Source organism: Erpetoichthys calabaricus, chromosome 6 (assembly GCF_900747795.2).
Source record: "Erpetoichthys calabaricus chromosome 6, fErpCal1.3, whole genome shotgun sequence".
Classification (NCBI taxonomy): Eukaryota; Metazoa; Chordata; class Cladistia; order Polypteriformes; family Polypteridae; genus Erpetoichthys; species Erpetoichthys calabaricus.
In genome coordinates this window covers 211,840,128-211,863,511 of record NC_041399.2, presented here as the reverse complement: position 1 = coordinate 211,863,511, position 23,384 = coordinate 211,840,128, and the positions used below count along the sequence as shown (strand labels likewise).

At 43.2% G+C, this 23,384-nt stretch overlaps 1 protein-coding gene across 1 annotated transcript in view; it reads left to right on the top strand.

Moving 5' to 3' along the window:
- The window catches only part of kcnq3 (potassium voltage-gated channel, KQT-like subfamily, member 3), a 279,579-nt gene that overhangs the window by 171,385 nt on the left and 84,810 nt on the right, over nucleotides 1–23,384 (top strand). The window contains exons 2-5 of the mRNA XM_051929023.1: nucleotides 11,888–11,978; nucleotides 14,840–14,966; nucleotides 17,542–17,714; nucleotides 22,899–23,069. Of these exons, the coding sequence (XP_051784983.1) occupies nucleotides 11,888–11,978; nucleotides 14,840–14,966; nucleotides 17,542–17,714; nucleotides 22,899–23,069 (562 nt within the window). The remainder of the gene's footprint in view (nucleotides 1–11,887; nucleotides 11,979–14,839; nucleotides 14,967–17,541; nucleotides 17,715–22,898; nucleotides 23,070–23,384) is intronic.

The window sequence follows — 23,384 nt, the reverse complement described above, 5'->3', positions numbered from 1 at the left end:
GGGACTGGTGGTGGGGAAATCAAATAAAAGGACGAGCGTTGGTCACGTTGCCTGATAGATTTTATATATTGAACTGCATTACACTAGCAGTTTTCTAATCGTGCTTATCCTGGGGATTAGTTGTTCTCTCAGGGCAGCGGTACATGTTTAAGGAAAGAAATGAAGCAATTCAGAGGGACGATGAAGAAATTCATGGGAACAAATCTTAAGAAAACAAGGCAATTATGATAAATGAATTAGCAGCAAAAACGGGCCACCAATTAAGAAATGGGTTGGCAAGCCACTGCAGCCCTCCAGGACCGGAGTTGGGGACCCTTGGTGTAGAATTACAATCACCTGAGCCCTTAAACCGTCTCCCATGCACACGCACGTGACCCCTTATATCATTATCGAATACCGCCACTGCTGATCTCTCCTATAATAACGCAGTGACCTACAGCCGTGTCTGTGAACTTTCTGACTCTGAAGCAGGCTTTTCTCCAGCCCCTCATGCTGGCACCTGGCTTATGTATTGTATTCCATCTTGCATGGCTATTCAGTCATTTTGATAATCTAATTCCATGGTCATTTCTACATTAATACGAGTTACCACATCCTGGCAGCCCAGGCACACTAGCATACCAACTAGCGCTCTATTTAGATTGTCCTTGTCAACTCCATCCTTGTTGTGATGCCCTTTAAGTGCTTGTTTTAGCCCATTATAACCCCTAGCTGAAATGGAAAGCTTTTTCACAATATATAAATAAATAAAGAAGTGCTGACATACCGAAAAGCTGCACAGTTAAGAGTCAGAGGAGGGTCATATATCATCGTTTAGCGTCTTCACGTTGGATTATAATGGATTTGCTCTCGTGTCACTGAAACTGCAACAGAGATGTGCCCGCTTGTCAGGGACGCCTGTGACAGCACATGAGCTTCATCAGTCATCATGGCTTCGTCTGGACGCTGGAAAAACACTTAAGCCTGCTCTGTAGTTGCTTCAGGCAAGTATGATGCACTAGGGGTGAAATGATGCCACAGGACTAAATAGGCTGCTTGGGGGTACCAATCCCTGTTTAATTTCAAACTAAAAAAAAAGGAACGTCCAATAACAAAAACTCGAGCACTTCAATGTGCGTCATCTTGCTAACCGATTGTCCTTTCTGTCGGACATCTTAGAAGGATGAAGCCCTGGTCTTGGGGTAGTGTAAAAGCCTGGTCAACATCTAAACGTGAGATGCCACCATCCTCATACATTGGGTAGGACCGGAAGGGGTGGGGCTTCGTTCTTTTCCATGCCCTCAAGGAGTGGCTTCTCGAGGCTGTGATTGAAGAAGGAGACCAGACTGTTACTCATCCCGAGGTGGCATTGCTTACTTACCTGGGAGACGACCCTCTAGCGTGCTTGCATGACAATGAAAATAACAAAACAAATGCTGTTTATATAGGAATTCAGAAATAATACATTTCAATTGACAAGTCTGATTACCTAAAACTAGTCTTAAATTTGGGACAAAGTTAGAAAACGAACACGTGGTGCGTCTAGCGGCTACGTTCATTGAAGAGGAAGTTTAATTTACTTCTTCCAAGAGTCAGTTATCCCATTTGTCTTCTTATTTAATACGCTACCGTGGCTGTCCGTTTGTCTGTCCAGGATTTGAACTCACCTGTAGCTCGCAAACCGTTTGACCTATTGACCTGAAATTTGGTACGCATATACTACATGACCTCTATTGTCCGCTTTCAGGTTGATGATTTTTATTACCGTATATACTCACGTATAAGAGAATAAGCAGAGAGCTGAGGAGACTTCGTGCCAGCAAAGCAGCGGGTCCAGATGGAGTATCGCCACGACTGCTGAAGGTCTGTGCATTGGAGCTGGGGAGTCCTCTACAGTGCATCTTCAACCTGAGCCTGGAACAGGGGAGAGTCCCGAGGCTTTGGAAAACATCTTGCATCACCCCAGTCCCAAAGGTATCACGTCCTAGTGAGCTGAATGACTTTCGGCCTTTTGCTCTGACATCACATGTTATAGAAGACCATGGAACGGCTGCTGCTTCACCACCTGAGGCCACAGGTTCAACACGCCCTTGACCCTCTGCAGTTTGCATATCAGGAGAAGGTGGGAGCGGAGGATGCCGTCATCTATATGCTACACCGATCCCTCTCCCACTTGGACAGATGCAGTGGTGCTGTAAGAATTATGTTTCTGGACTTCTCTAGCACCTTCAACACCATCCAACCTCTGCTCCTTAGGGACAAGCTGACAGAGATGGGAGTAGATTCATACCTGGTGGCATGGATCGTGGACTATCTTACAGACAGACCTCAGTATGTGCGTCTTGGGAACTGCACGTCTGACATTGTGGTCAGCAACACAGGAGCGCCGCAGTGGACTGTACTTTCTCCGGTCCTGTTCAGCCTATATACATCGGACTTCCAATACAACTTGGAGTCCTGCCACGTGCAAAAGTTCGCTGATGACACTGCTATCATGGGCTGCATCAGGAGTGGGCTGGAAGAGGAGTATAGGGACCTAATCAAGGACTTTATTAAATGGTGCGACTCAAACCACCTACACCTGAACACCAGCAAAACCAAGGAGCTGGTGGTGGATTTTAGGAGGACCAGACACCTCATGGACCCTGTGATCATCAGAGGTGACTGTGTGCAGAGGGTGCAGACCTATAAATATCTGGGAGTGCAGCTGGATGATAAATTGGACTGGACTGCCAATGCTGATGCTCTGTGTAAGAAAGGACAGAGCCGACTATACTTCCTTAGATGGCTGGCGTCCTTCAACATCTGCAATAAGATGCTGCAGATGTTCTATCAGTCAGTTGTGGCAAGTGCCTTCTTCTACGCGGTGGTGTGCTGGGGAGGCAGCATTAAGAAGAAAGACGCCTCACGCCTGGACAAACTGGTGAGGAAGGCAGGCTCTATTGTTGGCATTGAGCTGGACAATTTTTTCATCTGTGGCAGAGCGACGGGCGCTGAGCAGACTCCTATCAATTATGGAGAATCCACTGCATCCACTGAACAGGATCATCTCCACACAGAGGAGCAGCTTCAGCGACAGACTGCTGTCACCGTCCTGCTCCACTGACAGACTGAGGAGATCGTTCCTCCCCCAAACTATGCGACTCTTCAGTTCCACCCGGGGGGGTAAACGTTAACATTATACAAAGTTATTGTCTGTTTTTACCTGCATTATTATCAATCTTTAATTTAATATTATTTATTGTATCAGTATGCTGCTGCTGGATAATGTGAATTTCCCATTGGGATTAATAAAGTATCTATCTATCTATCTATCTATCTATCTATCTATCTATCTATCTATCTATCTATCTATCTATCTATCTATCTATCTATCTATCTATCTATCTATCTATCTATCTATCTATCTATCTATCTAAGTCGCGTCTTGAAACCCTAAAAATCGATCATAAAATTAGACCCCGACTTATTTATTTATTTATTTATTTTGTTATTTTTTGTTTCCTCCAATCTCACACCAGTTTCTCAGACACATTGAATTTTGTTGCAGCAGTGCAGTTACCAATTTCTTTCGGTACTTCAACGACATTTAATTTAAAACCAGCTTCATATTCTCTTCTGATCGAACACTCCATCATAGATAAGGGATGCTGTTCCAATAAAGGTGTATGAGGGTGTGAAACACAAATCGGTGCAAATGTTGCTTCGGAATAATTCGGGTATTACCGTGTGGTCATGTAGGCACAATAGAGAGAGAGAGGGAGGGGTTAGGACCGCACGCTGATATGGCGCATTGCCGCACCCACATAGAAACAAAAGGCTGCGTGCTCCGTGGTTACTCTCTTAGGTGGGCAGGCGTTAGCATGTCATAATCTCTTGGACCAATAGTGTAAGTTTTCGCATTCGACTTATAAGACCGACATTATAAAATACCAGAAATTATACGTTAAAATCAAGTCCCAACTTATCTGCGAGTATATACAGTATTTTATTGTAGAATCAACTCTCGGCAGCGGGCGCATGTGTACGGGCACTATTCTCATTCCCTACCACCTTCGCCGTCACTTCCCCTACCTCTTCATATCCTCTTTAATAAAACCCCTGTGTGCGTCCAGGTGTCCGTGTGTGTGTGTCTTCTGGTGAAGTGTGCCTGCGCGGGGCACGGTGCGATACTTCAAAGGCTGCCTGATGCGTCACACAAGACAGAGAGGGCGGGACCTATAAAATATCGCACGGCCAATCCAATCGGATTTCAGTAAATGAGGTAAGATCTAAAACATAATGCATGAAAATCCAATCGTGTACTGAGGCGCGGAGACCAGCTTCCCCAAAGAGGTGGGATTAGTGTTTGTTGTTGTGCAAGTGTTCACTCTGATGATGTCAGATTTGCGATTAACAAACTTGGCCCGGTAAAGTGTAAAGTGTTTTCCTAAATATACGAATTTTCATGATATTACAATAGGATGACTTTTAAAAGTAGGTTTATTTTCGCGAACATATAATCTGTTGCTGGGGAGACGCCATACATACAATAATCAGCTGCATGCCAGCACAGATTAAAATTCTTGCTGGAGAGACGTATTGCTGTGAAAGAAAATTAAAGATACACAATACAGTGATGCATATTACAGCCACATACAAGCCAGTATTACTGTAACAGAAAATAGACGGTCCTTTGCCATTTAATATAGACTGTTCCTACTAATGTTTATGCACTACTATTCTAGCGCCCGTTATTGTAATGGGCTTAAAGCTCAGTTCCAAAATCAAAAGATAAATTTTGGAGATAAATAGGAAAATCTGGGTCCGTACTTAGCAAATTTTTGAAACTAAATCCCTAAAACTATAGCGCTACACTGTTGCAATTAGCAGGTTTTGAAGCTCAAAAATATTTTCGGCGCATGATCAACTGCTCCCCGTGTCTGTGTGGGTTTCCTCCGGGCGCTCCGGTTTCCTCCCACAGTCCAAAGACATGCAGGTTAGGTGGATTGGCGATTCTAAATTGGCTCTAGTGTGTGCTTGGTGTGTTTGTGTGTGTCCTGCGGTGGGTTGGCACCCTGCCCGGGATTGATTCCTGCCTTGTGCCCTGTGTTGGCTGGGATTGGTTCCAGCCGTCCCCCGTGACCCTGTGTTCGGATTCAGCGGGTTGGATAATGGATGGATGGATGGATGACCAACTGCATGAAAAGTCACAATCACGTGTTCACTAAATTTTACCAAAAGGTGTAATTAGCAGATTTTGGAACTCACATCTTCAATTCTTGAGGCTGATTGAAGACTTAAGTGCCAGCTTAAGTGAAAAATTAAAGAAAACGTACTAAGTAATTGCAACACCAACACGGACTTAATCAGTTTTAACACGAAAAGATGAAGACGAAAGAAGAGAAGAAGCGGGCCGCTAGGGTGGAGAAAAGAAGAGCTGCTCAGGAAGCAGCAAGCGCATCAACCTTTGAATACACAAATGATAAACGTACAGAGAAAGTTAAGTGTATTCAATGCACGTCATCGTACAGTATGCCATTACTGGTATTAAATATTTTTGTAACAGTGACTCATATTTGAAAATGATAGCAACACCAGAATTAGTCAAATTTGAACTTTGGCATTGGTACCAGCTTTTGGACCTCAGCAGTTTATTACAGTCGACCTCCGAAACTCGCGAATTGTGAAAAACTGCAAATTTTGGATGTGGTCAAAAAATGCCTATTTTTGTAGTTTAAACCCAAAATATGCCCTCAAGACTGTTTAATTTCATTTCAAACTCAGCTTAATACATCCATTCATTATCCAACCCACTATATCTTAACTACAGGGTCACGGGGGTCTGCTGGAGCCAATCCCAGCCAACACAGGGCACAAGGCAGGAAACAAACCCCGGGCAGGGTGCCAGCCAACCGCAGGCTTAATACATTACCCTAAAAAACAAGAATGTAAAGGTAAAACCATATATACTGTACAGTACTGTACTGCTATGTCTCCCGCAGTGCTAGAATGTAAAATCCCAATGTTACCCCTATATGTACTGGAATTCATGCAAGTGCATTTTCTTTGGTATAAGTAGGGTAAATACTTAATCATTTAATTTAATAAAAATACAGTAAAATGTACGGGTACTCACCAACAATGAATGATATTGATTGAAGATGATGATGATGAATTAGCTGTGCAGTACGATGAAGGTATGTAGTGAAGATAATGACTGCACAGCAAAGCAGAGGATTTACAGCTCCTCAGGTGGAGTCTCTTCTTCAGGTCCTTCAGGAGGAGTCGAATCTTCTGACGGGTCTTCTTCTACTGCTGGCTGTTCTTGACAGACAGACAGACAGACAGACAGACAGACAGACAGACAGACAGACAGACAGACAGACAGACAGACAGATAGATAGATAGATAGATAGATAGATAGATAGATAGATAGATAGATAGATAGATAGATAGATAGATAGATAGATAGATAGATAGATAGATACTTTATTAATCCCCAAGGGGATATTCACATACTCCAGCAGCAGCATACTGATAAAAAACAATATTAATTAAATAGTGATAAAAATGCAGTGCAAGTTAAAAAATGTAACATACAACAGACAATATCATTGTATAATGTTAACGTTTACCCCCCCGGGTGGAACTGATAGGCTTGAAGATCATTGTGATGGGAAGTTGTGGCATAACTTTTTAGTTCCCGGAGCAAATCCAGTAGTTCAGCCTTCTCCTGGAGTGTCTTAAACTTTTTCTGGTGCTTCGGTTCATTGCCAGAAGCCTTAGAAGATGCAGGGCGTTTGTGCGGCATCTTATGTCTTTAAGAAGAACAAAACGAAAAACACGAGAACACTCGGTGCAACCCTCGAGAGAGCTACACGTGGTAAACTGTTATGATATGGGAATGCTGGGCTGCATCTGCCGGAGATGCGTTACAGGGCAGCAGCCAATCAGCAGCAAGGAGAAATGAATAACGCTCTTGGATTGGCTACTTTCATCATCCCAAGCCGCGTTTTCCTCTACGGTTGCTTTGTGTTCTCTCTACAGCAGTGTTTCCCAAACTCGGTCCTGGGGACCCCCTGTGGCTGCAGGTTTTTGCTCCAACCAGATTCTCTTTTTAATTGAACTCCTGGGCTAATTAAGTGAACTGATATTTCCCAAGTTCTGTGTTTAGGGAACAATATAGAAATTAGAAAACTAAGTTTGCAAAAAAAAAAAAAATTCAAATGTACCAAGCAGTTATATAGGAATAATGTATTTTTTTCTTTTTAACAGTATTTTCATCTTGATTTTCATTCTACTTTTCTAGGTATTCTAATTGTTTAATTAATCCATTATTTAGTAATTAGTGGGTCTGACTCTGAAGTAGTTGCAGCCTTTGATTTTTCAGTGTTGTTTGCCAGCGTGTCTGCTCTGCTCATTTTAAATTGTCATTATTAAGATGCAAGGAAGGGTGAAAACTGCACAGAGAAAGGGCAAAATATAATGAAATCAACAAAAGAGAGTTAAGCATTTAAATCTATAGCAAAAGCAGAAATGTTTCTAAATGTCTTATGAATGTAAAAATCATGATGCTGTACTTTTCTGAATGTCGAATAAAAGAAAAAAAATACCAGCTAATTAAATGAGATCAGTGTGTTATCAGGTTGTTGTCACTGATTAGGAATCCGGTTGGAACAAAAACCTGCAGCCAAAGTGGGGCCCCAGGACCAAGTTTGGGAAACACTGCTGTACAGTACAGTATTGCCACGAAAAAAGCCATTAAAAAAATTGTGGAGGATATTTGCGGTTTCCGTTAACAATTAAGGAGGAAGGAGAATCCGCGAACGACTGAGGACTGAGGTGTGCTGTATATGAGAAAGGTTTGAAGGATTTGGAAAACTAAAGCATCAGGCGTGTGACATTTGATATTTGACTTATTGTGACTTGTCTGTTAGTCCTTGTTTTGTCTTGGTAGAGTGTTATTTTGCTCTACTTTCCCCTTTTGTATTATTAATATGTAGCCTTTGTCAGAATGTCTCAGATCTCACAGACTTACTATTGTTTCTAAGGTATTGTACCGTATAACTTCTCCCCACCTTCCCTTCTACATTTATAACCTCAGACAATTAGGTGTAGTTAAAGACAAGCAGGAGTTAAGTTACACTTTAAATAATCTATTATTGATAAAATTCATAAATAATAACAATAAGCAAAATACAAGTGAACACTGGTAACCATACAACCTGATAAATGCTGATGTTTAGTTTCAGGCAGCACACAGACTTGTAGTTATTTTAAATGTCTCTAGTTAAGGCCTCATTTTTGGTCAAGTTGGTCATGCCTGTCTCAATATGGCTGCCAGGTTGTGCTCCTCATGGCAATGGTGTGACAGAGAGATGCTTCTTCATGGTGATGTTTGTAAGAGAGAGGGAGGGGTAAAGCAATCAAATTTATACAGTCTCTGCCCAAACCCTACAGCCAATAGGGTGTCATGGTACTTAATGGCTTAAGGCAACTTTAAACCAATGGGGGCACACAATACCTTTCACACACTCCCTATACCCCCAACCCAACTGTTTGTTGAGCTGATGCTTGCCAGCTAGGCATTCTGGCTTTCCTGTGGGGGTTGATTGAAAGAGTCCTGCACAGGACCACTTGCCAAACTGGTTTCAGGCAGTTCCCCCAAACCTGCCATAAAATTACAAAGAGACTCAGTTCTAAAATTTGCAGTGTTGGGTTCTTAACCATCAAACCATTGCTGTTCTTATCAATGATAAATGTTATAAGTTACAAATAAAGACATACAAAATATTTATCAACTTATATGCAATATTTCACACCACAACAATCCTAATACTCTTCATAAGTGTCAGTAGTGAAGAGCAAAGAACTGCAAGTTCGTTTCGCTGTGTATGTTTGGCGAAATCACAAAAATGTTCGGAAAGTTTCCCTAACTGCGTGAAATGCATTGATGTAAATGTGCATTTCAACTTGGGATTAATAAAGTATCTATCTATCTATCTATCTATCTATCTATCTATCTATCTATCTATCTATCTATCTATCTATCTATCTATCTATCTATCTATCTATCTATCTATCTATCTATCTATCTATCTATCTAAATGTAGAAGGAGGAAGTGAACCAGTTTCGAGGGAACTATAATGGTACAGTGGTCTTTTAGTCATCCCAGGGGGCTATTGAAGCGTCTGCTGACTAAGCTGGACTGATTATTGTGTCCAAAAATGTGATCTGAGCTGTGAAGCAGCAGTGCTAACCGCTATGCCACTGTGCCTCAAAGAACAAAAGATGCAGACGGGATGATGACCAGGCCACACCCATTCAGAAGCCATTCCCCCTCCCAAAAAGCTTCTATTTGATTTATGTTAATCATCAGTTGTCAATCATTTGAGCCACTCCCCTCCAAGGGGATTCGCCTTAGATGGATCTTCAATCAATCGAGCCGCGCTAAACTTCAATAGGGACCATTAATCGATCGTCAATGACTTGAACTGTTGGCTTGCCCACCCAGTTGCTTTTAGCCCCCTACACTTTGCAATTTCTGGGACTGGTTTGTTTCATTGTTTGCCGTTTGCAGCACTGGGTACAGCAGGAATGTCTTTATTATTTCTGATCCATCTGCGCAGAAACTTTACACTTTTTCTTCCATCAAGAAGATTAAAAACTCGTAAATATTAATAAACCTTTCTTTATTTTTATTAGTATTATTGTTATTTAACAGGTTCTGATACTGATGGGAGGAAGGGGATAGCCACTTTTAAGACTGGTTTAGCAAAGCGGCTGCACATGGCTAATTATGCATTCAAATTAGCCATGTGGTGCTGCACAGAGACTGATAGACATTGTGAGGGATGGCTGGCAGTTTATCCCAGCCAACACCCCCAGGCTGCTATAGGGAGTCCTTCCTGCAGCATAGAGGTGCCCCAAATTCCCGCAGGGCATTATGGACAATGGAGTTCGGATGCACAGCCCTGCTGGATTCCATGGGGGCCACCAGGAGACATTGCAGGGAGGCACAACTGTTTTTGTTATAGCCCGGAAGTACATGGGAATGGAAGACATGAAGTACTTCCAGGCTGAAGAAAAGGAGAGTTTCCCATCTGACCTGGAAGTGCTATGAAATCACATGGACTGAGGGACAGAAGCACTTCTGGGTCAAGGAATATAAAAGGACTGTGGGAAACCCCAGCAGACTGAGCCGGAGTTGGGAGGGAGTGCGACAGAGCTGCTGGGAGGAGTGGAGGATTTGTTATTTGTGATTATAGTGGAGGTGGAGGTGCTTTTGTTATAATAAATTCATCATTGAGAATTTGACCTGGTGTTTTGGCGTATTGTCTGCGGGTTAGGAGGTGCGACAGCGTCCCCTACTGTCACAACATATACACAAGTGCACAGGGACCATCCTTACAACAACAACAGCATTTATTTCCAGATCACGTTTTCATACAAATGATAGAGATCAGAGTGCTTTACAAGATGAAGAAAGAAAAAATATAAAAATAAAATTAGGCAATACTAATTAATACAGAATAAAGTAAGGTCCGATGGCCAGGGAGGACAGAAGAAACAAAAAAAACTCCAGAGGGCTGGAGGAATAAAAAAATCTCTAGGGGTTCCAAGGCCACGAGACCACCCAGACCCTACTAAACACTTATACAGTATGTAGGCGGCAATACTTGTATTATTCTTCTTGTATTATTCTCATTATGAGAAGCTCATCTACCCCTCAAATTAAGAAATTGCAAGTATTCTCTTTTATTATCGTATTATGCATCGGCAAAGCAGATGGGCAGCAACCTTACAGTACGCATGAAAGTTCTGCGCCCGGCTGCCACAACTCCGTGATGTCACGCTGGCCTTGCAAGGCATCATGGGTCGTGGCAAAAAGAAAATATTTGTCTAAGCCTGCGGCATGGTGCGTCTCCAGGAATATATTCTCCAAACACCTTCATCGCCGAACACAACATATTCATTGCGGAAAAAACGCTTTGACGAATTTCACCGATTAGCAGTATTGTCCGGCAAAAGTCTTCTCCATGTTCACTAATGCAAACGTCACAACCCTGACACAGATTTCTGTGTATTGTTTCAGAAGCATTTGTGCGAATGAAAACAATCCCGAATTGTCTTAGTAACTAGTAGTCCATGTGACGATGATATGATGATGTCTGAGATTTTGTTTTTTGTATTGCATTTAAGCAGTGTTTATTTTCCAGTTCCTCTGTGAATCAAGTATATTAAGATAAAGCAGGAAGCCCATGATAATTGTATCATTCTTTATATACACTGTGGTCCTGCACTGGCTGGTAACAACAATAAATGTTGGGGTGCCATCCCAGCTGTCCCCGTTTACTTCAAAAAATGGCACTCGATGTCATGACCACAGAAAGAAATGTCACCTTCTGGCGTTCTTAACAGAAAAGCTCTGCCTGTCAAGGCTTCTTGTTACTCTTGGCTCTCCGGTTAACAAGTGACGCTTTCTTCTGGGAGGCAGGGCTTTTATGGACTGGGGGCGGAGTCAGTTACCCTCACTGGGCGGTTTCTCAGTACTGTGGAGGCAAAGGAAGACAATGCAGTTAGCGGTGGCGCCCCCTGTTGCCCAGCTGTGGTATTACAAAGACCCTTTGACACTCATATGTGACAACTCCCAAGTCATAAAAGCATCCCCCACCCCTCTCCACTGTGTGTTGTTACATCCCCCTCTCTTTTCCACGTGAAATTCAAGCCCAGCTTCGATTTCAACATTATACAATTTAGGATAATGACATTTTTAAAGTCTTTATATACGATTCCACATGATCTTCTAGTAGCCTGGAAGCTTCCTTGTGAAATATTAACTGTTCAACTGATAAGTGATACAATTTAGTTTTAGAACAGCAGGTGCTGCAGTCTCGTAATTATAACAGAATTTTTCTTTTACAGGTTTTTGATTGTACTCGGATGTTTAATTCTGGCTATCTTGACGACCTTTAAGGAATATGAAGAGGACTCTGCAGACTGGCTCCTCATACTAGTAAGATAAAATGACGATTTTCTTTGTTATTCTCATCTGGAAACAGACACACCACCAAATCCTCACATAGCTATTATCCTTCAGTTAAAATGGCCGACTCTCTGAGCTTCTGTTCATATTTTTCAATGGTGGATTCTGAATCCTTCACTTTCTGCACACTTTATTGTGTTGTGGATTTATTTTAAATAGATAAATTTGCCATTTTTGCCCATCAAACTCCAGTCAATAACCCATCATGATAAAGTGAAAACATGTTTTTGGAAAGGTTTGCAAATTTAATAAAGATTAAAATTTGAAATTTCTTACTCACATCAGTATTCAGACCTTTAATTAAGTACTTACGGCGGCATGGTGGCGCAGTGATAGTGCTGCTGCCTCGCAGTTAGGAGACCCGGGTTCGCTTCCCGGGTACTCCCTGCGTGAAGTTTGCCTGTTGTCCCCGTGTCTGCGTGGGTTTCCTCCCACAGTCCAAAGACATGCAGGTTAGGTGCATCGGTGATACTAAATTGTCCTTGGTGTGTGGGTGTGTGTGTGCCCTGCGGTGGGCTGGCGCCCTGCCCGGGGTTTGTTGGCTGGAATTGGCTCCAGCAGACCCCCGTGACCCTGTGGTTAGGATATAGCGGGTTGGATAATGGATAGATGGAATTACAGTTAGGTCCATAAATATTTGGACAGAGACAACTTTTGTCTAATTTTGGTTCTGTACATCACCACAATGAATTTTAAATGAAACAACTCCGATGCAGTTGAAGTGCAGACTTTCAGCTTTAATTCAGTGGGGTGAACAAAACGATTGCATAAAAATGTGAGGCAACTAAAGCATTTTGTGAACACAATCCCTTCATTTCAGGGGCTAAAAAGTAATTGGACAATTGACTCAAAGGCTATTTCATGGGCAGGTGTGTGCAAGTCCGTCGTTATGTCCTTATCAATTAAGCAGATAAAAGTCCTGAAGTTGATTTGAGGTGTGGTGCTTGCATGTGGAAGATTTTGCTGTGAACAGACAACATGTGGTCAAAGGAGCTCTCCATGCAGGTGAAAGAAGCCATCCTTAAGCTGCAGAAACAGAATAAACCCATCTGAGAAATTGCTCCAATATTACGAATGGCAAAATCTACAGTTTGGTCCATCCTGAGAAAGAAAGCAAGCACTGGTGAACTCAGCAACGCAAAAAGACCTGGACGTCCACGGAAGACAACAGTGGTGGATGATCGCAGAATCATTTCCATGGTGAAGAGAAACCCCTTCACAACAGCCAACCAAGTGAACAACACTCTCCAGGGGGTCGGCGTATCGATATCCAAGTCTACCATAAAGAGAAGACTGCATGAAAGTAAATCCAGAGGGTGCACTGCAATGTGCAAGCCACTCATAAGCCTCAAGAATAGAAAGGCGAGATTGGACTTTGCTAAAGAACATCTGAAAAAGCCAGCAGAGTTCTGGAAAAACATTCTTTGGACAGATGAAACCAAGATCAACCTCTACCAGAATGATGGCAAGAACAAAGTATGGAGAAGGTGTGGAACAGCTCATTATCTAAAGCATAGCACATCATCTGTAAAACACGGTGGAGGGAGGCAGTGTGATGGCTTGGGCGTGCATGGCTGCCAGTGGCACTGGGACACTCGTGTTTATTGATGATGTGACACAGGACAGAAGCAGCCGAATGAATTCTGAGGTGTTCAGAGACATACTGTCTGCTTCAATCCAACTAAATACAGCAGTCAAATTGATTCATGATACAGATGGACAATGACCCAAAACATACAGCCAAAGCAACCCAGGAGTTCATTAAAGCAAAGAAGTGGAAAATTCTTGAATGGCCAAGTCAGTCACCTGATCTTAACCCAACTGAGCAGGCATTTCACTTGTTGAAGACTAAACTTCAGACAGAAAGGCCCACAAACAAACAGCAACTGAAAGCCGCTGCAGTAAAGGCCTGGCAGAGCATTAAAAAGGAGGAAACCCAACATCTGGTGATGTCCAGGAGTTCAAGACTTCAGGCTGTCATTGCCAGCAAAGGGTTTTCAACCAAGTATTAGAAATGAACATTTGATTTCCAGTTTTTTAATTTGTCCAATTACTTTTGAGCCCCTGAAATGAAGGGATTGTCTTCACAAAATGCTTTAGTTGCCTCACATTTTTATGCAATCGTTTTGTTCACCCCACTGAATTAAAGCTGAAAGTCTGCACTTCAACTGCATCGGAGCTGTTTCATTTAAAATTCATTGTGGTGATGTACAGAAGCCCAGCCCATTGGTTCGAGCCCAGACGTGACATCACAGGGGCCGGTGCCGGCAAGGTCTCCTTCCATAGGCTCGGTCCCGGAAGTGACGTCAAGAGGGCCAGGTGGAATCTCCCGTGAATGGTCTGCAGGAAAGGGAGAAAAAGAGTCAGTGCACTCTGTCACATCTCGGTATGCCTCGGAACTGCCCTCACTCAAGCCCTTTAGCTGCCTCCCATGCGCACGTGTGTGACACCATTTAAAATGAAATCTATGACACAATAAAGTGTGTAGAAAGGGAAGGGGTCTGGAGAATCAACTGCATCTGTCCAGTCTGTCTAAAATCCATCCATCCATCCATTTTCCAATCCGCTGAATCCGAACAACAGGGTCACGGGGGTCTGCTGGAGCCAATCCCAGCCAACACAGGGCACAAGGCAGGAACCAATCCCGGGCAGGGTGCCAACCCACCGCAGCTGTCTAAAATTTGTTAAGGTTTTGTTCTCCTATTGTAAAGTGCATTGTTTTATGTCCATCTAGAACCTTCTTAGACCGCAGCCCTCATCCCTTCAAAAATGAAATAAGAATCGCAAAAATACATTTGGGCTACACATTTATTTATTTATTTTTCTACTAGGAAACCTTCACCATTTTCATATTTGGAGCAGAGTTTGCTTTGAGGATTTGGGCTGCAGGCTGCTGCTGCAGATACAAAGGATGGAGAGGGCGTCTGAAATTTGCCAGGAAGCCTTTGTGTATTTTAGGTAATTACAGTGTAAATTCATTTCTTAATTTGTTTGCTTTGCTGCCTGCTTATTTGTTTATAAATATACTTGCTGTGCTACCCATCTAAGATGGGTTGAAACCTAAATAATCAACGTAGACATCGGTATTAATGTTTGCTTTGCACCATCTATTGGAATGTATGTATTGTAACGTATATACTGTAGTAATAAAATTAATTGCATTTGTCTTTCCGACAGATAACGCATCACCAACATTTGTCAAAATAAAATGCATTATTGCAAATGTTTGTGATGCACCATCTGTTGGAGTGACAAATGCAATGCTTTTTATTGCTACAAATGTTTGTGATGAGCCATCTATTGGAGTGAAAAATGCAATGCATTTCATTACTACAAATGTTTGTGAGAATAACAGAGACATAACAGCCGGACGAGTACATACAGTACACAGACACTTGTTCATTTATTAAGGTGGACTAGCTGTGCTACCCTGTGCTACGGGTTGAATTCTAAGTAATCAATGTAGACCTCAGCATTAATGTTGGCTGTGCACCATCTATTGGAATGCATTTTATTTGTGATGTGCCATCAGTTGGAATGCTAAACACAATGCATATGTCTCTGTTATAGTGGCAGCCTTTTCAGCAGCTCCGTGTATCAGTATGCTGCTGCTGAAGAATGTGAATTTCCCATTGGGATTAATAAAGTATCTATCTATCTATCTATCTATATGCCATTTTGTATGGGATTCATAAAAGCTCATGCACCATCTGTTGGAATTACAGAATTACAAATGTCCATCCATCCATCCATTATCCAACCTGCTATATCCTAACTACAGGGTCACAGTGGTCTGCTGGAGCCAATCCCAGCCAACACAGGGCGCAAGGCAGGAAACAAACCCCGGGCAGGGTGCCAGCCTACCTCAGGGAATTACAAATGCAATGCATTTTATTACTACAAATGTTTCTGATGTGCCATCTACTGGAATGACAAATGCAATGTATTTTATTACTGCAAATGTTTGTGATGTGCCATTTGCCATGTGCCATTCCATTTGTGGGAATAACAGAGACATAGTAGCTGGACGAGTGCACACATACACAGACGCTTGTCCATTTATTAAGGTGGACTAGATGTGCTACCTGGTTAAGACGGGTTGCCATCTAATTGGTCAGCGTAGGCCTCAGTGTTAACATTGGCCGAGTACCATCTATTGGAATGCATTTTATTTGTGATGTGCCATCTATTGGAATGACAAATGCAATGTATATATCTCTGTTATATACCATTGTGTATGAGATTCATAAAAGGTAAAGCACTATATCTTGGAATTACAATGCAATGCATTTTATTACTACAAATGTTTTTGATGTGCCGTCTGTTGAGACGACAAATGCAATGCATTGCACTACCACAAATGTTTGTGATATGCCATCTACTGGAATGACAAATGCAATGTATATGTCTCAGTTATTTGCCATTTTGTGTGGGATTGATAAAGATGAGTTAATGTTTGTGATGCACCATCTGTTGGAATGAAAAATGCATAGCATATGTCTCTGTTATATGCCATTTTGTGTGGGTTTCATAAAAGATGAGTTAATGTTCGTGATGTGCCATCTGTTGGAGTGACAAATGCAATGCATTTTATTACTACAAATGTTTCTGATATGCCATGTGTTGAGATGACAAATGCAATGCATTACCACAAATATTTGTGATATGCCATCTACTGGAATGACAAATTTTATGTAAATGTCTCAGTTATTTGCCATTTTCTGTGGGATTGATAAAAGATGAGTTAATGTTTGTGATGCACCATCTGTTGGAATGAAAAATGCAACGCATATGTCTCTGTCATATGCTATTTTGTGTGGGTTTCATAAAAGATGAGTTAATGTTTGTGATGCGCCATCTGTTGGAGTGACAAATGCAATGCATTTTATTTCTACAAATGTTTACCGTCTGTTGGAATGACAGAGACCTAGCAAACGGATTGGCATACAGATACATAGACACACTGACACTCTTCCTTTTATTAAGGTGGATTACTTCATAATTACTAGGTGGCATAACTGTCCAGGGGAAGGCCACCAATTTACAAATATATATTAATGCATGCATGGTTGTATGAATGCATTTAGCATGTAATGAGAAAGAATGCTTATATATTAACTCTAAACACTCATAATAATAATACCGTGGAGATCAACAATATACTGTACAAAGTGGTAATCAGTGCTGCTCCCTGGTGATTACATAGGAGACTACTGGCCCCAGCTTTCTTATTTGTGGCCACAAGCTGCCAGATCTCAGTAGAAGGTCTTGGCTTGTTTGGCCAGCCATCTATGGTCTCCATGTCTTTCTTTGGGCCCCTCGGGTAACACTGTGCAAGATCACAGCAGTAGAGCTGGCATGTGCATGAGGAGCGTAAATGTGTTTGCATACAAGACTGTAAAGTCGAGATACCCCACAATCCCGACTTTCTCAGAGGGGCCTTTTTTTTTCAGAGCAAATCTGGTCACCCTAATATTACCCCCCACCAACTTAAGGACCTAATTTATTAACTTTTATTTTTCCTTTCCTGCAGATATCTTTGTACTTATCGCCTCAGTGCCAGTTGTGGCAGTACGAAACCAAGGGAATGTATTGGCCACCTCTTTAAGAAGTCTGCGTTTTCTACAGATTTTACGGATGCTTCGAATGGACAGGAGGGGAGGAACGTGGAAGCTTTTAGGTTCAGCCATATATGCACACAGCAAGGTAACTAACCTACTTATTCTGTCACTTGCATGTCACTAATCCTTTAAACTGTAAATGTAAATGACACATTTAGTTAATTCTTTCGTATTTAACCGCTGAGAGGTGTGGACACTAGAGGGCACTGTTGCTCCTCAAACCCAACACGACAGACACTTGGCACAAATTAAAAGCACAATGATTTGTTTCATTTTGAGGAAAACCCTTCGTAGTGCTTTCCACCGTCACAGCCACAAGTAACAAGGCACACAAGTGTTTCTCTCCGTCTCTTTTTCTCTTCCACTCCTCCCAGCAAGCTCCGACTGGATTTAAGGTGGTTCCGTTTATTTTGGCCAACCCATAAATACTTTCTAGTCTTCCGCCCACATGGCCTGCCAGCACTTCCAGGTCAGGCAATAACCTCGTCTCGTACAAGTCCTCCACAGCATCCCCTGGCGGTACCCATGGATCCCAGCAAGAATTGAGATAAAGAACTCCAAGTCCCATATTGCCCTGCGGGATTCTGGGACACCACTGTAATCCCGGAGAGCTGCCATCTAGCATCTCAGGGGAGGCAGTGTCCTAAAGAAGGTGCCTTCCCACATCCTGGCCAGGTTGGGCTGCCGATCATCTCTTACAGAGGTCACTTCAGGTTGTCCATTTTGGCTGCAGTATTTTCCTCTTTTACATGTCCTAAAGGCAGTGTGAATTCCAGGCGTTCATGGCTGTCTGCTGGCACACATATGTGTCCAGGGGTCCCCAGATCAGCTTGAATGAGGTAGGCTAACACCACTCCAGGATGAGAGGGGGCTCTGTCGCCAGCAGTAACCCATTTTTTCTCCACAGCCCAGAGGAGACGCCCAGTAAGGCCACTCCCACCCAACTGGAACAAGTCCCACCCCTTTCAACCAATCCACCATATAAAGTGACAGACGTAAAGGTGTTTTCGACGGATCTCAACATTTTAGGCTCCCCTTATACCGAAAACATCGATGTCTCGATGATGGGTGTGTGTGTGGCTGTGTGTCACAGTTTTTTTGAGGACGGTCTAGAACTAATACGGCTGGATGGAAAAAAATTCCAAACTTTAAATTTAAGCCTGTTATGAGATGACGATGTGCTGGTTAGTTTTTGAGCCAAATTGTGCAAGACAAAGAGGCACTCTAGAGGAGCCCTCTTCTTCTTCTTCTTCATCTTCTTATTTCAGCTGCCCCCATTAGGGGTTGCCACAGCAGATCATCTTTTTCCGTATCTTCCTGTCCTCGTCATCTTGCTCTGTCACCCCCATCACCTTCATGTCCTCTCTCACCACATCCATAAACCTTCTCTTAGGCCTTCCTCTCTTCCTCTTGCCTGGCAGCTCTATCCTTAACATCCTTCTCCCAATATACTCAGCATCTCTCCTCTGCGCATGTCCAAACCAACGCAATTTCGCCTCTCTGAGTTTGTCTCCCAACCAGCCAACCTGAGCTGACCCTCTAATGTCCTCATTTCTAATCCTGTCCATCCTCGTCACACCCAATGCAAATCTTGGCATCTTTAACTCTGCCACCTCCAGCTCTGTCTCCTGCTGTCTGGTCAGTGCCACCGTCTCCAGCCCATATAACATAGCTGGTGTCACTACTGTCCTGTAGACCTGCCCTTTCACTCTTGCTGATACCCGTCTGTCACAAATCACTCCTGACACTCTTCTCCACCCATTCCACCCTGCCTGCACTCTCTTCTTCACTTCTCTTCCACAATCCCCATTACTCTGTACTGTTGATCTCAAGTATTTAAACTCATCCACCTTCGCCAACTCTACTCCCTGCATCTTCACCATTCCTCTGACCTCCCTCTTATTCACACACATGTATTTCGCCGTGGTGGTCCTACTGACCTTCCACCTCTCCAGGGTCTCCTCAACCTGCTCCCTACTATCGCTCCAAATCACAATGTCATCAGCAAACATCACAGTCCATGGGGACTCCTGTCTAATCTCGTCTGTCAACCTGTCCATCACCATTGCAAATAAGAAAGGGCTCAGAGCCGATCCCTGATGTAATCCCACCTCCTCCGTCACTCCTACCACAGACCTCACCACGGTCACACTTCCCTCAAACATATCCTGTACAACTCTTACGTACTTCTCTGCCACTCCTGACTTCCTCATACAATACCACAGCTCCTCTCAGTCACCCTGTCATCTGCTTTTTCCAGGTCCACAAAGACGCAATGCAACTCCTTCTGACCTTATCTAAACTTCTCCATCAACATCCTCAGAACAAACATGGCATCTGTGGTGCTCTTTCTTGGCATGAAACCATACTCACTGGTAGAGGAACCCTCAAATACCTTAATTCTGCAATGAATTATGAATTCTTCTCATCAAATGCTATCATAATGACATATTTTATTTTATATTTTAATATTAATATAATTTAATATTTTTTAATAAAAAATAAAAATATTATATTTTATATTTTATATTGACATCACTCATTTTAAACACAGGAGCGCCGCAGGGCTGTGTGCTTAGCCCCCTCTTGTTCACCCATGACTGTGTTGCAAAACACGGCACAAACACCATCATCAAGTTTGTGGACGACACAACCATCATAGGCCTTATCACTGACAACGATGAGACGGCCTACAGAGAGGAGGGTGCTGGCACTGAGTAATTGGTGCCTGGATAACAACTTGTCTCTTAATGTCAGCAAAACCAAGGAGATGATCGTGGACTATCGGAAACAACAAGGTGGAGAACACCAGGCCATCTACATAAGCGGCGTAGAAGTTGAAAGGGTTATAAGGCTTCAAGTTCCTCGGAGTAAACATCACCGAGGATCTCTCGTGGACCCTTCACATAGACACTGTGGTCAGGAAAGCTCGCCAGCGGCTCTACTTCCTGAGGAGGCTGAGGAAGTTTGGCATGAATGCCAACATCACCTCAAAGTTTCACAGGAGTGTGTCGAGAGTCTGCTGATGGGCTGCATTACCGTCTAGTATGGGAGCTGCTCTGCCAGCAGCTGGAAATCACTACAGAGAGTTGTGAAGGCAGCAGAGCACATCATGGGCAAGAGTCTCCCTGCCATTTAAGACATTTACCTTCATTGGTGCTTGCATAAGACAAGCAGCATCATAAAGGACCACAGCCATCCAGCACGCCAGCTGTCCCCAAAGTCTTACTGTCCACCACACTACTTGGTCGCTTATTCCAAGTGTCTATCGTTCTTTATGTAAAGAAAAACTTCCTAATGTGTGTGCGAAATTTACCCTTAACAAATTTCCAACTGTGTCCCCATGTTTCTGATGAACTCACTTTAAAATAGCAGTCTCGATCCACTGGACTAATTCCCTTCATAATTTTAAATACTTCAGTCAGGTCTCCTCTTAATCTTCTTTTACTTAAACTGTAAAGGCTCAGCCCTTTTAATCTTTCCTCATAATTCAACTCCTGTAGCCCTGAATCAGCCTAGTCGCTCTTCTCTGGACCTTCTCTAGTGCTGTTATGTCCTTTATTGAGCCTGGAGACCAAAACTGCACACAGGACTCCAGATGAGGCCTCACCAGTGTGTTATAAAGCTTGAGCAGAACCTCCTGTGACTTGTACTCCACGCATCAAGGCGCTATATAACCTGACATTCTGTTAGCCTTCTTAATGGCTTCTGAACACTGTCAGAAAGTCGATAGCTTAGAGTCCACTACAACTCCTAAATCCTTCTCATAAGGTGAACTCTCAATTTTCAGACGGCCCATTGTGTATTCAAACCTCACATTTTAACTTCCTACATGTAACATCTTACATTTATTGACATTAAATGGTTAACAGGTTCAACTCCTTCAATCTTTCCTCATAACTCATCCCCTGTACTCCTTGAATCAGCCTAGTTGCTCTTCTCTGGACCTTCTCTAGTGCTGCTATGTCCTTTTTGTAGCCTGGAGACCCAAACTGCACACAGGACTCCAGATGAGGCCTCATCAGTGTGTTATAAAGCTTGAGCAGAACCTCCTGTGACTTGTACTCCACGCATCAAGGCGCTATATAACCTGACATTCTGTTAGCCTTTGTGGCACGCTGCTGGGGGTGGTACCCAGCCGGGACGCCCGAGAGGCTCCTCCGGACCACGCGGGGGTGACTGCCCTGGTTGCGTTGGGGACCACGGGTGCAGGGCTTGGAAGCCCAATCCTGTAGGGGCCCGTGGTCACCGCCAGGTGGCGCCCCGGTGCCTGGAGAGCCCTAGACCTCAGGACTTCCGCCACACCCGGAAGTGCTGGGGGGAAGAAGAACGGGGACACCTGGAGGGCTTCCGGGTGCGCAGCCGGCACTTTCGCCACACAGGGGAGTGTCAGCGGAGGAGTGTCGGGAAGCACCTGGAGCACATCCGGGTGTGCATAAAAGGGGCCTCCTCCCTGCAGACAGGGAGGAGGTGGACAAGAGTCTTGTTGGAGAGGAGTGCAGGCAGCCTGAAAGAGGCAGGCACTGGAGATAGAGGCCTGGACTTTGGGGGATTGGTGCTGGAGGCACTGGGTTTGTGCAAATCTAAATACTGTATATATTGTATAATAAACGTGTGTTGTGTGCAAACACAATGTCCGTCTGTCTGTGTCCGGGTTGCTTCTCACACCTTCTTAATGGCTTCTGAACACTGTCTGGCCATTGACATTGTCGAGTCCACTACGACTCCTAAATTCTTCTTACGGGATGAACTTTTGATTTTCAGACCTCCTATCGTGTATTCACATTTTTACTTCCTACATATAACACTTTACATTCACTGACATTAATTGTCATTTGCCACAAATCTGCCCAAGCCTGTCTGCTGTCCAAGTCCTGAAATCAGCCTAGTCGCTCTTCTCTGGACCTTCTCTCGTGCTGCTATGTCCTTTTTGTAGCCTGGAGACCAGAACTGCACACAGGACTCCAGATGAAGCCTCACCAGTGTGTTATAAAGCAGATCCTCCTGTGACTTGTGCTCCACACATCAAGGCGCTATATAACCTAACATTCTGTTTGCCTTCACATGTCTTTCATGAAGTAAATAAACCAATATTTAAAATGCTATGGCTTTCAAAACGGTTAACTACAGTTAAGTCCCCAATCCCACTTGAGTGCAACTGCCACGGTGGACATTAATGGTTTGTGTGCATGGAGCTCAATCATTTGCTTGGGGACTGCAAAGAGTCTCTCGGGTTCTAGTTGTAAAAACGGTCCTCTCTTCATTTCAGGAGCTGATCACAGCCTGGTACATTGGATTTCTGTCGCTCATTCTTGCCTCGTTCCTCGTTTACCTTGTTGAGAAAGACGACGTCGTCATGGATATCACGAGTTCACCTACTGGAAGTCCCAACCACAGCCAGGACTTTGACACTTATGCCGATGCTCTCTGGTGGGGCTTGGTAAGAATCATTAAATGCTTTTACTTCTTCATTGTGTATACTTTTTTCCTTTCCTATGCCTGTTTTATCCATTCATTTTAATGTTCCAGATATATAAATCATGGTATATAACATACATAGATTACGTTTTCTGACAAGGCTAACATTTTAATGCATTTACACATTTTTAGGCATCCACACTTTGACTTCTTTTAGTGTGAAGTTTGTTTCTGCTGAGTTGACTATGCGTACCACAACTATTTACACTTAGTGACCACTTTATTAGCTTTCACCTGTGTGACCAGTAAGAGGCATCTCACAGCCCCCAGGCTCTTG